Below are 16,850 nucleotides of genomic sequence, written 5' to 3'. Positions count from 1 at the left end.
AACGCTTTACATGTCCATTGAAAGGAACAACTTACCACTTCTCTTTTTAGGAGAATATTTTTTTAGTCTTTTAATAATTCTTATCAAGAATGATATAATAGTTATTTCTCTCTTTAATAAAACAAAAAAGTCAATAAATGTTTCTATGTAAATTTTAAATTAAAATTTGACTATCTTCTAAAATTTATGTATATTTTTTAATTATTAATAAGGTTATTTTTAGTATAGAAATATTATTACTATAAATGGCACCCCGTAGAAATACCTTAAATTCTAACCACCGTTTACCATTATCCTGTACCTCTAGAAATATAAGAAATAATATACCAAATATAAATACACAATCATCTAACAACTTACAACCAAATACAAGGCATTTAAATCAGATAAATGTTGGTACAAATGATGACAATATAGCTAATAATTTGTCTTCTACTGGTGTTCAATTGAGAAGATCGATAAGAATAGCAAACTTACAAAATTTATCTTCAAGAGTTAGTTCACATTCTATATTACAACGCGAAAATCCCCAAAATATAAATAATAATTTTGAAAATAGTCATTTACATGAGTCAGGAAATTCATCTACAATAACTAGTGTTAGTCAACGAAATACAAATCTTTCAAGAGATTCAATAAATCCTAGAAATAATAGACAAAATATAAATAGAAATACTGGTAGGCAAAATTTAGGACTTTCAAATCCACCTGGTGTGGCTAATACATTAGATTCATTAAATATTAGACGTAACCATCGAAATGTTTTTCATTTTTCAACTTCATTTGGTTCTGATGACCATTTAAGAAGACAACGACGTAATCGACTAAGAGCTAATATAAATAGATCAATTTTAAATTCTGCAGCTTCTTATAATATAATCAATATTGATAATTCTAGTCAAATAGATTATCGTGTAGCTTCCCGACAACCTTTAATAAATGCGGGTTGGCAAACTGTAGGTTCGAGTTTTATGACATTTGGAAATTTAGTTCCAACACGTACAATGATAAATGCACTTTTTTCACCAGCAAATATATTAAGAGGTGATGATGAGTGGCCTCGTACTGCAGAAATGATGAATAATAGATATGGTCCTGATGTTTCTATGGATGATATTATAGATGGTATGAATGAGGGAAGGAGGTATCCACGTAGAAGTTCTTATAATGATACACGTAGGAGAATTCGTAGTTTTGCAACAAATATTAGTAGACGACGAAGTCGAAACTTTAATAATAGTATAAGGCTTTTCTCTTCTTTTCCTATACAATTTCCACCTGAACGACTGGAAGAAAGACTTGCAAGTATTTTTCCTCAAGGTACAAGTACATTAGATATTAGAAATAGGCAAATTATGGAATCACCAAAACCATTTCCTGTACCTAAAGATGAAATTGACAAAGGAATATCAAGTGAACCAGAAAAATGTACAATTTGTTTTGAAGATATATGTGTTGATCCAGTGAAATGTTTACATTGTAGACAACAAATTGGTTGTTTTGATTGTTTAAAAAAATGGATTCGAGCTGATGCTTATGTGAATTCAAATCAAGAAGAATATGTAATGCATTCTAAAAATATGGCATGTCCTTTATGTAGGCATGAATGGAGTTATGCATCAAGACCTGAAGTTTTCAGATTGCAAAATAAATGAGTATATTTTATTTAATTTTTTATTAATGTATTTTTATAAATGTAAAATATTTTGTATATTAAAATTTATTATATTAAAGTTATTTTCTTACTTTTAAGTGTTATGTTATTTATTAATATAAATTATTTTGTCCTTGGTTTTTAAAATTAGATTGCGCACATCAATATATAATTATTAAATTAAATTATATACATAAATCATTAAACAAATAAATTAAGATATTTCTTATATATAAATATATTTTATTCATAGATATGTTTAATTTTCAATGGAATGATGTTCTTACTCCATTATATATTAGTTTATGGCTATTAGCTATTGTTTATGCTCAAATAGGTAAGAATATAATAAATATATATATAATATTTTGAAAAAAAAAAAAAATGATATATAGGAGTTCATAAGACAGAAAAATTAATTCCACAAATACCAGAATCAACATTATTAATTTTACTTGGATTTGCCGTTGGTTATTTGCTTAAAACATTTTTTGGTGGTATTATTCATATGCATCCTGATTTATTTTTTTTATACTTACTTCCTCCAATTGTACTAGAAGCAGGTTATTTTCTTCCAAATAAAGCATTTTTTGAAAATATTGGTACTATTTGTATTTATGCCGTTGTTGGAACATTATGGAACATCACATCTATTTGTGGTGTTCTTTATCTTTTTTCTCCATATTTTTCAATGGAAATTCCTCTTATTGACTTGATGATTTTTTCAACAATTATTTCAGCTGTAGATCCGGTTGCATTACTTGCCTTATTTCAAGAAGTAAAAGTTAATCAACTACTATATATTGTAACATTTGGTGAAAGGTATGTCAAATAAAAATTTATATTTATAATTGATTTTAAAATATTTTTATAAAAAAAAACAATATAATTAATCATTTCAACAAAAGAAAGGTAACAATTATATAAGCGTTGACATATTTATTGAAAGTTAATTTATTATTAAATTAAGATAATTAATTAATTTATAAAAAATAAATAGAACTATCTTTTATTAAAATTGTATATTAAAAAAAAATTAGTAATAATTTAATATTTTAAGTTTATTAAATGATGCCGTTATTATTGTATTGTATCATTCATTATCTACTATGGCAAAAATAGGTACTGACTATTTGACAACTGTTGACATTTTAAAAACACTTGTCTCATTTTTTTCTATTGCCGGAGGTGGAATATTATTAGGTATTGTTGGAGCAGCTATTAGTGGATTTTCAACAAGAATGGCTCATTCAATAACATCAACTCAACCATTAATATGTTTTCTAGTTCCATATATGGTTTATTTATTTTCAGAATTATTTCATATAAGTGGAATTTTGGCAATTGTTACATGTAGTGTTCTAATGAAACCATATATAAAAGGAAACATTTCTGATGAATCTAGGATAACTGTAAAATATTTTATAAAAACAGTCTCCTCAACCTGTGAAGCTATTATTTTTGCATTTTTAGGAATTTCAATGTTAAATGAAAATCATCATTGGGATTGGGTATTTTGTGCTGTTACTGTAACAACATGTTTAATAACTCGATTTATTGGTACATTTGCCTTAACATATTTATGTAATAAATATAGAAAAGAAAAAATTTGTTTGGTAGATCAATTTATTATATCATATGGTGGATTCAGAGCAGCTATTTGTTTAGGTCTTTGTTTAATTATTGATCAATCTGCTACAAATGCTAAACATTTATTTTTAACAACATCTGTAATTGAAATTTTTTTTACATGTTTTGTACAGGTATGTTAAAATATCATTGATAATGTTAAAGTTGTATATTCTTTTTTTAAGTTAAAAAAAAAATATTTTAATATTATAATTTTTAGGCTGCAACAATTAAACCATTAGTACAATTTCTTCATGTAAAATTAGAAGAGTCAAAGACAAAAAATCTTGTTGAATCAACATTTCATGATGTTCATGAAGATTTAATGGCAGGTTTAGAGGCAATAGCAGGAGCTCATGGAAGGCATTCCTGGAGAAGGCGTATGAGTGGTTTCAATAGAGAATATGTAGCACCTTGTTTTACAGTCTACAATAGTTCTAGAGGTGACCGTTTAGCAAGAACATATGATGAAATTAAAGAAATAGAACAAAAAAAACTTAGATTGTACTCAATAAAAAATGAATCAACAAAAGATGCACTTACTAAAAGCACTGATATAATTGAAGACAACAAATAAAAAAAAATTTTTTTTGATAAAACTTCAAATATATTTATATAATATTATATTTGATTTTTTTTAATTATTCTTTTTATAATTTTTATTAAAATATTATGATTAAAATTTAAATAACTAATTATATTTTTAAATAGTACAAAAATATTTTTTAATAGTTATTCTAAATATTTAAAATATTGTTATATTCAATGAATCTATATATATATAATATTTGAGATTTAATATTAATTCTTTAACAATAAACATAATAAAAAATTTTATCATTATTTTAACTACAATAAATGAAACATTTAAAGTATATATTTTACTTTAACAATTATAAAAAAAAAAAGTTTTAAAAGAAATATCTATTTTAAATACATAAATAAGCTATACATAAAATAAAAAAATAACATCCTTTAAGATAGTTGAAATTTTAATAACATAAAAGTTTTTTTTTGAAATTTAAACTTGCAATTTCCTTCTAGTTATAATAATTTTTAAAAAAAAAATTAATAAAAATTATTTATAGAAATTTTTAACTATATTATTAATTAAATAAAATAGTATATAATTTGTCTTTTTTTTTAAGTATATAATAATATAAATTTTATCTTTTAAACAAAGAATAAAATAAAATATACTTATTTCTTGCTTATCATAATGTAATTTATATTTAATTTAATAACATTTATATAATAGAAAAAAGAATAGCGTAACATTAACATAATATAATATACTATTAACCTTCTTCAAAATCTTTTAAAATGTATATATATATATATATATTTTTTTTTTTTTACTTTAGTATACCTATCAAATATATTCATTATATCTAAACCACATATGTCACGATTGTATATTCAAGTTAAAAAATATAAGCTTTTAGTAGTTTAGTATCCAATAGGCTTTTTCCTATAATTATTGTAATATTAGATGAATTTTATTGGTAAAATAAAATAATTTTAAAAAATTTATATATAAATCATATAATAATTTATTAAATAATTATTTTAAATAGAATATTTGAATATAAATGTTCAAGAAAACTGATGAAGTAGAATAAAATATTGTTTAATTCATGTAAAACAATATTTAACACTACCTCAGAAGTTAACTTAAACATTATGGAAAAAGTAGAATTTACATCAATATAAAGTTAATTTAAATTATATTATAAAACCAATAAACTTTGGCGATCAAATATAAATATTTATAATAAGAATTTTTGTTAAAATATAGTTAAAAATATATAATACTTAAATAAAAATTGATATATTTCATCATTTATTTATTAAAAATTTAGCCATAAGATCAAAAACTCATAGTTTAGTGACCTTCTTTCAACATGTATTATAGTTTCTTCTGTTGCAAAAATTGCGAACGAAACTAGGCCGTGTCGATTGAAGAATGAGAAACTCTATACAGCTTATTCTTTTTTGACGTCCATCCCAGTTCTTTTTTTAACATAATTTTAGAAGAGTGCATAAAGAGTTGTTCCGCCTTTTTAAAAGTACATAATAAAAAAATTTCTAGAGTGTTGGCGCAGACGGGCACGATAAATGTCTCCAGCATATAACTATGAAACTGCATTAACTTCCCTCAACATAGTGAGAGTGACCATAGAATATACATTATATATTCACATACAATTACAAAGAGATTTTTTTGCATAGATAAATGCAGCTATTTTTTTATTGTACTTTTCTACATGTTCTTATAATTGTGCCTGGTACAATCTTCTCCCAATGGTACGTGTGAGCGTCGCTGGCATAGCATAGCTATTGTATGGTAGTTACCGAACAATTGTAATGTATACATTTGGGTGGCGTGGTAAGCGTTCTTTATTTTAATATAATTGAAATGAGATTACATTTAATTTTAAAAAGCTGAAACACACTACTTAAAATTGTATATATTCAAAAGCTGTCATAAATTGTTCTTGTGAAACAGCTATTCCAGACATAATACATTATACTACTTAGAAAACTACGGAAGTTTTTAAAAACCTTTAGGCTGTATATATATATATATATAATATAGATATTATAATATATAAGTAAAAAAAAAAATATCTATGTATTTGAATAACTAAAAATAAAATAAAGTATTATATTTTATTAAAGAAACAAAATTAAAAAAAAAAATATATATTTGATAAACAATATAAAAATTTAATTTTTATTATATTTAATCAATGTAAATGAAGTATTGTAATCAAAAAATATCATTATATATTGACATTATATATACATATATGTATTGTTTACTATTAATATTTTTATATAATGTATATATATATTTGATTATAATAAATTATAATATTTTTTATCATTGTTTAACTCAAATACTTGAATTATTAACTTTTTTTTTATTAATTTTATTTCAAACTTTACAAAATTTATTTTTTTTATTATATGTTTGTTTATATATAGTTGTTAAGGTATAATTAAACTTTGAATAAACTATACTTTTTATATACATTAAACAAAAAATATTAGTTTAAGAATGAGTATTCATTTTATATTAAAAATTAAAAATTTTTAATTAAACGCCACATTTAATACATTAATTATCGTTTCTTAATTTTAAATGAACATCTCATAATATAAGAAATTCATCAAAAAAAGAAAAATTTATGGACAACTTGCATTTTAAAACCAAAAAAAAAATTTTTTTTTTTCATTTTATATGCATTTATCATTAAAAAGAAAAAAGAGTATCTTTGTTTTCATGATAAAATAAAACATTTATATCAATATTGAAACATAATACAATCATATTTCTAAATAAATTTTTGATTGTATAAATATTATAATAAGAAATCAACATATAATTTTTTTATTTATAATAAATTATATGTATATATATATATATATATATAAAAACTATTCATTATTCCATTGAGGTTTACGTTTCTCAGCAAATGCTTTCATTCCTTCTTTTCGATCTTTAGTAGCAAAGGTTGTATGAAAAACTCTTCTTTCAAAATTTAAACCTTCAGCAAGTGTTGATTCAAATGCTTTATTAACTGCTTCCTTTGCCATGGAAACAATTAAAGGAGATTGTTCTGCTATTTTATCAGCTAATTTGATAGCTTCATCAACTACTATGTCTGTTGGAAAAATTTTAGAAACAAGACCTGCCTCCTTTGCCTCTTTTGCTGTTATCATATTACCAGTTAAATTCATTTCCATTGAAAGAGATTTCCCAACTGCACGTGTTAATCTTTGTGTCCCACCAGCTCCAGGAATGGTGCCAATGTTAATTTCAGGTTGTCCAAATTTAGCCTTTTCCCCAGCATAAATAATATCACACATCATTGCTAATTCACATCCACCACCAAGTGCATACCCATTAACAGCGGCGATAACTGGTTTTTTTAATTTCGTAACATCAGACCAAAATCCGAGAAAGCTGCCACCATATACTTTTGCAAATGGTTGTTCTATCATTTCTTTTATATCTGCACCAGCAGCAAATGCTTTCTCCGATCCTGTAATAATAAAGACATTGACAGAATCGTCCTTGTCTAATGCCAACATATTTTGAGTTAATTCAGTCATCAATTGAGCGCACAAAGCATTCAATGCCTTTGGTCTATTAAGAGTAATAAGTGCAACATTATTATTCGTGCCAACCAAGTCAATTTTTATCATTTCTGGTTTACCAATTGTATTCAAATAACGAATACCATTATTACGAATTATTGAACTTCCAACAAATGAGGCAATACGAAACATACTTATCTGAAATAAAAATAATAAACTAAATAATATTATTTAATTAAATATTAAAAAAATAATAGATTGAAAAAATGTTTTATGTATGATTATCATTAAAATTTAGAAAAACAGTGTACCACAATGATTTGCGTTACAAGAAACTATTGATATTAATATATTATATTAATTATATCAACGATCACAATCAAAAAAAAAGTATTTGCAAAGTTTATTCTATAAGTAAAATTTAATTAAACAAACAAGATACAAATAATATAATAATATTAAAATTTATCCAAGTTTTCCAATCGCAAATTTAATTGGTGCTCTTGCAAATTTAGATTTATTAAGAATTACATCTTTTTCTGTTTGTTCTCTTGATTTCTGCTCTTGAAGCATTTGGGCTCGTTCCATTTCGAACTTACCTTTGGCGTTCAACATTTCGAGCCTTTCGGCCTTCTGAAAAAGATAATTTATTTTAGTGATCTTGTGAAAAAAATATGAAATATATAAATATGTCAATCGTTAACCACTAATTCAGCTTACGCGTTTGCCACTAATAATATTATATACTTGTATTAAATATTATATATTTTCCAATGAAACACAATAATAAAAAAAATCCTGAAATTGATTAAATGTCTTCGAGGGAAGATTTGAAACTTCAACTTTATTTAGTTGTCATCATTAAAGGGAAAGTACAAAAAAGACAACAATGACAAAACATTGCTTGCATATTCTATTTTATAACATACCATTTTTAATTTCTCTTCTTCCAATTGGACCATTTTTAATTTTATATCATTTTCTAATTTTTCACAACGTTTTTTTGTTTCCTCTTCTAAAGTTTTAATATGATTATGTTCAATTTGTAATTCCATTTGAATTTGAGATCTTACTTGTTCTTCAATAATTTGTTTAGATTTTTGTATTCTTTGTTGTAATAACGCCTCCATCTCTTCCTCTTTTTTACGTAGTCTTTCATTAATTTGTTCTTCCATCCATTTTTTTGCACCTTCACTAACATTAGAAATATTAAATTCAGCATCAAGTTGCAACTCAAGAGGAATTTGTACTAATGTTGTAGTGACTGGTGGTTCATGGCACGTAGACACAGAAACATCAACTTTTTTACACTCTTTCTTTGTTGTACTCCGCTTTCGACTACTTTCATAACTATGATTTTTATCAAAACTTGGGCTTCTTCTTCTGTGTTTCCTATCTCTTTTATAACTAGAACGTTTACTATAATAACGATCTCTACTACGAGATCGAGATCTACTGGAATTACCACGGGAAGATTTTATTGGACTTCTAGATCGACTACGAGATCTTGGATAATAAGGACTAGGACTCCTTGACATTAAATCTATAAATTGTAAACAATTATATATCTTTATTATTGGTAAATTAAAAATTTTAAAAATAAACCATTTTAATAAATATCAATAATTGAAATTATGATGAGAACGCATCTCCAAGTATTATAACACAAAATTCGTTGTGGAAACACACATTAATGTAACATTCAAAAATAAATTTGTTTATTAATAATAATATGAAGATGAATTGTATATATAATTATTTAATAATAATAGTAAGATTTTATATGATTGAAAATTAAACAAATTATCAAATATATAATTGGGATATAATATAAATTTATCAAAATTTGTAAAGGAAACTATCATTTAATTTTAAAAAAATAAAATGGTAGATTCTAGTGAGAATAAGCAAAGTGCATCAATTGAATTAACAAGTGGAGGTACTGTAAATCCTCCAGTATTACAATGTTTTTCTGATGCACCAATAGAATGGCTTGACTCTATCATTAACAGACTTCAAGGATTATATAATACTAATACTATGATTAACAATGTAATATCATTTGAAGAAGTTATCTCACTTATTTATTTTTCAATCAAACCAATTATGGCTGATGGAACACTTATAGAAATTGATGGACCAGTTAAAATTTTTGGTGATATTCATGGACAATATCAAAATTTTCATCAACTTTTGGATATTACTGGACGTGTCCCAACAATCAAAGCTTTGTTTTTAGGTGATTATGTTGATCGAGGACCTCAATCTCTTGAAGTAATATGTTATTTATTAGCTTTAAAATGTCGTTATCCAGATAAATGTTATCTTATTAGAGGTAATCATGAAACACCAAGTGTCAATAGAATTTATGGATTTTATAATGAATGTGGACTTAAATATAATATTGGAATGTGGTGGGATTTTCAATCACTTTTTAATAGACTACCAATGGCTGCATTGGTAAGTAAAAGAATTTTCTGTATGCATGGAGGATTATCACCTGAATTAACTAATTTTGATACAATTCGTTCAACAATACGTCCTGTAGAACCACCAGAGTCTGGATATTTAACAGATTTAATTTGGTCAGATCCAACAAACAAAGGAGATGGATGGTTTTACTCAACTCGAGGAATCTCATGTGCTTTTGGTAGAGGTGTAGTTGAGGCAGCCTCTAAAATAATGGGATTTGATTTGATTGTCAGAGCTCATCAAGTGGTTCAGGAAGGATATGAAATAATGGTTGGAAAAAGTCTTATTACTGTTTTTTCAGCACCAAATTACTGTGGACAATTTTGTAATGCTGGTGCAGTTGTTTGTATTAGTGAAAAAATGCAGGTATGTTTACTTAATAATATATTTGTAAAATATGTATGTAAAAATATTTTTTAGGTTTCATTGCAACAATTGAAATTAACTTCACCAGCAAATTGTAAAAAAACTGCTCCTGTATGTGCTGCTGATGTAAGTGAGGCAACTGCAAATGAAGGTCTCCCTACATGGAATTTAAATGATCCTCAAAAAACATTTACATATATTCCTAATACTCCAAAAAATAATGCTGGTGATAGTAATAATAATAAATGATTTTTTTGGAATGTTTTTAAAAGTAATATTTTGACAGTATATGTAGTGTTTTTATAAAATTTAAATGAAAGGTATAATCAATTTTTACTTTAAATAGTACACATTTAACAATATTTTATAATATTAATAAATTTTTCTTCCATAAATTTATTGCTATTTTTTATTATAATCACTAAATAATTTTCTAAAATAAAGTAGATTTTTATAAATAGTTAAAAATAACTTTAAATAGATTGATAAAAATATAAACTTAGGCATTTTTTTATAATATTTAACAAGTTAGAATAATAACATTATACTTATAACTTAAAATTTTTAAATCCATAAATTTTATCTTCCTTTATTTGTTTATAAATTTTTTATTTTCTCATTAAAGAAAAAAAAAAGTAAAGTCTACTAAATTCTTGAAAAGCTCTTACTTTAAAAAATATTTTCAGGTTAACATAAGTTTAAGTATTGCAAATAATAATAGTAATATTACTTAAAAATATTGTCTGGAATGTTTGTATAAAAAAATTAATAAACAAATCTAGCTAAAAAAAGTACACTAAAGATGTATATTAAATACTTGAAAAATAAATAATTTTTTAAATCTGATTATACATTTATTGTGTAAAGTAGCAATAAATTTTTATATTTTAAGAATTGTTTAATTACCAATGGTGCAAAATAAATAATCATTTTTTTTGTTATAAATTAAATATAAGACAGGTGATAATAATTAAGTAAATTTTTTTATTAATACTATAATTTGTGACTGTAAGAAAAGTTTTGTAAATAAAATAACTTTTGCAACAAAAATATTTAAAATACAAATTTTGAATTATCATTGAATTAGTAATATTTAATAAGTTTATAAAACTTTTATCAAAAATGTATAACTTATTTTGGTTAATAAAATTCATAGATAATCAATTGATTATAACTTTTTTTCAAATTTCAATAAAAAATGTTATATGACAATTATTAAAAAAATTTCAAAATGCTTAAACAAAAATTTTTTTTAGAAATATAATATGAAGCATTTATGGTAATATGGTAATAATGTTATTCAAGTTAAATTTACATAACTATATTTAAACAATATAGTTTTATTATGATTTTCATTCTTAAAACAAATTTACAATATATTTTTTTTCATTTAATATTATCATTTGATTAAAAAATTTTGTTTGTTTTTTGTTTTATATAATTTTTCAATATTTAATATTTATATATTTTAAGATATCTCAAATTATTTACATTGTCAATAATTGTTTTCTCATTTAATAAATTATAAAACACAAAATTATTAAAAAAAAAATTAGTTTTAATATTAAAATGAGGTGTGATTAAGATTTATCATTAAAATTTTATAATAGTTTAAGAGTTTTATTTTTAGTTTTTGTTTTTTTTTTATCATACATTAATTTTATCTTGTTTATATTAAAAGTTATATTTATAAAAATTTTAAAATTCAACTTCCATATGAAATAAATTCTTTACAGATAATATCATCAATACTTGATTTTATATATTTTTATTGTTTCATCTTAAGTATCATTCAATTAAGTTTAATAAAAAAAAAGCAATGATGATTTATTTTAAGATGCAGAGGTATAAGTAACATCAATTGGTAAATAACCTACTTTATAGTACTTCAAAGCAATAACTTGAATATTTTTGTATCAAAGAAAAAGTTATATTCTAACAATGTATTATTTTCAGTAAATAAAAATAATTGTTTATAATTTTTTTTATAAAAATAGATTACAAGTTTAAATAAAATAAATAATATATTATATATATAAATAATACAAATTTTTAAATAAAAGAGAAACTATGAAGTAAAAAAAAGATATATATATATGCATATATAATTATAATTATATAAGTGTAAAAATAATATTCTTATTTAATCTTTTTTTTTTAAATTTTAATTTTTAAAAATAAATAATGGTTTACTTTTACTATACAAACATTGTTTTATATATTTTAACTAATTATGTTTACAAATTTTATTGCAAAATAGTAGAACAAATATAATAAATATTCGGGAAATACTTATCATCATATTTTTTGATAATAACCTAAAGCCTATGACAAGTTAGCAAGACTAGTGTTATATGAATTGAAACTTGTCCTGGAAACTGTTAGCGTATATAATCTTTTAAGTCTTCTATCAAAGTAATAAAAAGAAACCTAAGTTTGTTGATGAATGACGCATTACTTTTATCATAATTTAGATACCTGAATTGATCAGATGGTAAGTTCTTTTTTGTATTTTCTTATAATCATCTTCATTGTTATTATCTATTACATATAACAAAAATTAAATAAAGAGGACCGTTAACAAGCAGAAAATCTGAAACAAGCTTTTTAAAATAAATGTCTCATACTGCAAATTTTAACTCCTCCAATGACCAGTTAATTGCTTTGCATATACAATGATGAATGGAACAGGTGTAAAACATTTTTGTAGAATTTATTTGTCCTATCCGGTCCAACCTACAAATTTTCAATTAAGGGTTAATTAGAATCATATATAAAGAGAAAATGAAGAAATTGAAACATCACTTATTTTTCAAATATCTTATATTTTATAAAATATGCTTGAAATAATTTCTAAAATTTTATTTGCTTCATTAATATTATTTTCATCAACCACATATGGTAATTTTTTTTATCTATTAACAAATAATATTAATACTAAATAATTTAGCATCTAATGAAGATTCTCAATATTGGAGAGCTATATTAGGAGATATATGTCAACTTCCAAGTTTTCCAAAAGCTACTGCTGATCCAACAAGATATGTTGAATGTGTCAAACAAAATGCTGATTCTAATGGTCGTAGTGATCTTGGAATTTGGCTTTTAAGAGAATGTCTTCCAGGATATGAATTTGTAGCATCAGCTAGACGCTGTAAAACTACATCATCAATTCGTCGACAACAAAAACTTTGTGATTCAAATGATGCGGGTCTTTATGATTTTTGTCCAACAATTCAAAATAATCAAATTCAATTTACTGTTGAAGAAATTAAACAAGGTCCAAGAAAATGTACTTGCCCAAATGGTGAAACTAATTGTGTATGTCCATTACCAGAAATTTTTCAACCAACAAAAGTTAATGTAACACACTCTCGTGTCAAAAGGCAAGCTAATAACTGTAATTGTAACCAATATTCAGCAACAACAAAAGCTCCAGTATATCAAAATGATGGATGTAATTGTAATACATGTACCACAACAACCACCCAACAAACATACTGCCCACAAAAAGATACTGAACAAACAGTTATCCAACCACAAGAATGTCAACTTGTTTCTGGTGGTGTTCAAAATGCTAAATATCAAGGAATTTGTTCATGGATGGTTGATCCACTTGCTGTTGATCCTGAATCAAAAACTCATTTTCTTCAATGTCAACCAGCACCAAAAAATTTGTTTTGTGGAAGATGGCAAAGAATGCCTTGTGCACCAGGAACTGTATTTTCTGTAAATGATCAAGTATGTGTATGGGATTCCTCAAATATTATTGAACCAGGTCCAATTCCAACACCAAATCCAAATCTTCAACAACCTGGAACTTTACCACCAGTAACATCTTCTCCAATTTTAAGAGATCAATGTAATTGTAATGGTGGTGTTAAAATAGGAAATTGTAATAGTAATTACCAATGCCCAGGACAATCTGTTTGCCAAGTTCCTCAACAAAATCCTGTTGTTCAAACACAAGCTCCAGTTTCAAATGATTGTAAAGTTTGTTGTTATTATGGAACAAAAGCATAATACAAATTTTTGAAAAAAAAAAGGTTAATCTACTTATGACCATAGTTTCCCATGTAAAGATTAATTATATGTATTACAAAATTTTGTTTTAGCTATATATGTGTATAAATGAAGAAATAAACATTTTACTTTTTTTTTCTTTTTGATTTATAATTAAAATATACTTGATAACAATCAAATTATCATTTTTCTTTAATATTAATGATTAAAAATATAGATAACATTATAAAATTATTTCTTAACATTATACTTTAAAGTATTCATTACATTTATATTATTAAAAATGAAATTTTACTTTATTATAACTATTTCTTTCTTTATTTCTATATTATCACAAATTTCACTTGGTGATGGTGATGTATTTTCATGTACAGCATGTGTTATAGGAATTAGTTCTGTTATTTCTTCTGTTCAAAATAATCCTAAAACATTAGTAAGTACCAATTCACAATTTTAATATTATTTATTTAGACTGAACTTGGTTCTCAAATGTCAGAATCATGTGATTCACTTCCATCTAAACAAGATCGCTTAGGATGTCGAGAAATTTTTAGTAACCACATGAATGAACTTTTTAATGCTTTTGTTGAACAACCAGAAGTCTCTCCTGAATCTTTATGTAAACAAATAAATTACTGTTAAATTTTAACAAAATATTATCATAAAAAAAATTCCCACTTTATATGATTTTTTAAAATATTTTTAGATAAAAATAAACTTTTCCTAAGATGTATATTACTATGAAAATATGTTATAAATAATATAACAATAGTTGTTTGTTTCAATTCTTTTCAATATTTTTCGTTAAACAATTACTTTTAAATTAAAAAACTTGTTGATAGAATTTAAATTTTGCAACTATTTTTTAAAAGTAATTGTTTATATGATAAACTTTATAAACTAAAAAAAAAACTATCTCAGAGTTATAAATAACTAGTTAAGAAAATAAATAAACTATAAAATAAATTAGAAATTTCGTTTTTATTTATTGAATAATATCTCAATTATGAAAGAATTATCACATATATTTAATACAATTTTAATACTAATATTGGAGTTAATATTTTTTTTTTTTAAATTTTTTTTATACTTATATTATTACTAGAAAAAAAAATTATAATTTAAAACTGTATGAACAATTAAATAATCAGATTATAAATAAAAAAAAATAAATGAAAAATATTAATATGATTATTAAAAGTTAAGATGATAAAAAAAGACCAACTTTATTTTTCTTTTCTTTATTTACAATGTTTGGTAATTGTTCTTAATTACTAAATGCTAGTACTATTTTTTTTGTATTTTTATAATTGATTTATCAACATATAAAAAGATCATTATTTAACACAATAGAAATATAAAAGTTTATTCTTAATAATGTAAAAATATTTTTTATACATGACTGTACTATTTTTTTTAAAACTATAATCAATTTAACATACATTAATTTTTTTGATCACTTTTAGAGTCAGTGATGTACTGAATAAAAAAAAAATAAAATAAAAAAGTATTTGAAAATTTTTTAAAAATTTGAATAAATAAATAATAATTTGAATATTTGATAGTTGATAAACAGTAAAAAACAGTTTTAGAAAAATTTTTTTTGCATAAATAACCAAAATTATCATATAAATAAATGAAAATAAGATTAAGAAAATTGGTAGTAGATTTTTTTAATAGAATTTTAATTAAAAGAAATTGTTTTTATTTTATCACAATTTTAGAGGTAGAATCAGAAACCTAGAAAATTTTCAGCCAATTTCTGAATCTCTGAAAAAAATGATGTTACAGATATGAAAATTATTAATCTAGACCAATTTTTGAAAAAAAAACGAAGGAAATTAGCCCCATATTCATAGGACAAATATTTTTTGAGATACTGAAAAGTCGTGAACAATGAATATTTTAGAAAAATTTCCGCCCTTGGTCATATCTCTCTTCAAAATCAAGAAAAATAAAATCAGATTTCTGCAATCGTCTTCTAATGAGTTTTCATATGGGGTCTACCTTCAAAATTTTTTTATATCTTTAAGTACTTGCGAGATATAAAAAATGGTGACAATGGATTGCGCGCGAAAAAGTACCAAGCTCAGTATTTCAAGAATGGTTGAATATTTAATAAACTTTTCAACATAGGGTATACCTAAAATCACGAATGAAGCACAGCGCATCCAACTTCATAGACCTGTGACTTCATTGACTTGAGTTATCACTAAATTCTTAAAACTTTTTTTTAACATGTTTCTTATCATAACTTCATTTTTAGAAGTCCTATGAAAATATGAATAGGCTTAATGAGTTTTTCATAAAAAATTGATCTAGAAAAAAGTATTTATTTTTAAAATTTACAATATTATCATAAAAATCGAGATTTACAAAAAATATTCCACAATTTCGCCCCTCATCTTTGAATCCTTATAACTTCTGAAATTTCAATTTTCAAATATTGTTGATTATATTCAAAATTCATCCCGCTTCAAGGGCTATCGAATGAATATAGTGGCATATTTAAATTCCAAAAAAAGTTGTCTTTCTTTGTTCACATTTTTAGAGGTAAAGTCGGAAATCTAGAATATTTTTAGCCAATTTATGAATTTCT

The 16,850-nt window shown here is 23.5% G+C and overlaps 7 protein-coding genes across 7 annotated transcripts; 5 read left to right on the top strand and 2 right to left on the bottom strand.

The window, feature by feature from the left end:
* Window positions 1-245: 245 nt before the first annotated feature.
* On the top strand, window positions 246-1,655 carry SRAE_1000137500 (Zinc finger, RING-type domain and Zinc finger, RING/FYVE/PHD-type domain-containing protein; the record flags this gene model as incomplete). The annotated part of the gene is made up of 1 exon (XM_024648322.1): window positions 246-1,655. One exon carries the CDS (start codon window positions 246-248, stop codon window positions 1,653-1,655), a length of 1,410 nt encoding a protein of 469 aa, XP_024502312.1.
* A 254-nt stretch (window positions 1,656-1,909) lies between these two features.
* Window positions 1,910-3,860, top strand: SRAE_1000137400 (Na+/H+ exchanger family and Cation/H+ exchanger domain-containing protein; the record flags this gene model as incomplete). The annotated part of the gene is made up of 4 exons (XM_024648321.1): window positions 1,910-1,991; window positions 2,050-2,476; window positions 2,715-3,417; window positions 3,504-3,860. The coding sequence occupies 4 exons, from the start codon at window positions 1,910-1,912 to the stop codon at window positions 3,858-3,860; spliced, it is 1,569 nt and encodes a 522-aa protein (XP_024502311.1).
* Window positions 3,861-6,727: 2,867 nt separating this feature from the next.
* On the bottom strand, window positions 6,728-7,582 carry SRAE_1000137300 (Enoyl-CoA hydratase, mitochondrial; the record flags this gene model as incomplete). Its single annotated transcript, XM_024648320.1, has 1 exon — window positions 6,728-7,582. One exon carries the CDS (start codon window positions 7,580-7,582, stop codon window positions 6,728-6,730), a length of 855 nt encoding a protein of 284 aa, XP_024502310.1.
* A 273-nt stretch (window positions 7,583-7,855) lies between these two features.
* On the bottom strand, window positions 7,856-8,928 carry SRAE_1000137200 (Hypothetical protein; the record flags this gene model as incomplete). Its single annotated transcript, XM_024648319.1, has 2 exons — window positions 7,856-8,023; window positions 8,320-8,928. 2 exons carry the CDS (start codon window positions 8,926-8,928, stop codon window positions 7,856-7,858), a joined length of 777 nt encoding a protein of 258 aa, XP_024502309.1.
* A 346-nt stretch (window positions 8,929-9,274) lies between these two features.
* Window positions 9,275-10,477, top strand: SRAE_1000137100 (Serine/threonine-protein phosphatase PP1-beta catalytic subunit; the record flags this gene model as incomplete). Its single annotated transcript, XM_024648317.1, has 2 exons — window positions 9,275-10,228; window positions 10,283-10,477. The coding sequence occupies 2 exons, from the start codon at window positions 9,275-9,277 to the stop codon at window positions 10,475-10,477; spliced, it is 1,149 nt and encodes a 382-aa protein (XP_024502308.1).
* A 2,588-nt stretch (window positions 10,478-13,065) lies between these two features.
* SRAE_1000137000 (Chitin binding domain-containing protein) lies at window positions 13,066-14,251 on the top strand (the record flags this gene model as incomplete). Its single annotated transcript, XM_024648316.1, has 2 exons — window positions 13,066-13,129; window positions 13,179-14,251. 2 exons carry the CDS (start codon window positions 13,066-13,068, stop codon window positions 14,249-14,251), a joined length of 1,137 nt encoding a protein of 378 aa, XP_024502307.1.
* Window positions 14,252-14,534: 283 nt separating this feature from the next.
* Window positions 14,535-14,893, top strand: SRAE_1000136900 (Saposin B domain and Saposin-like domain-containing protein; the record flags this gene model as incomplete). The annotated part of the gene is made up of 2 exons (XM_024648315.1): window positions 14,535-14,684; window positions 14,723-14,893. 2 exons carry the CDS (start codon window positions 14,535-14,537, stop codon window positions 14,891-14,893), a joined length of 321 nt encoding a protein of 106 aa, XP_024502306.1.
* Window positions 14,894-16,850: the final 1,957 nt, after the last annotated feature.

Source organism: Strongyloides ratti (assembly GCF_001040885.1).
Source record: "Strongyloides ratti genome assembly S_ratti_ED321, chromosome : 1".
In the NCBI taxonomy this organism is placed as follows: Eukaryota; Metazoa; Nematoda; class Chromadorea; order Rhabditida; family Strongyloididae; genus Strongyloides; species Strongyloides ratti.
This window is presented reverse-complemented; position numbering and strand designations above follow the sequence as displayed.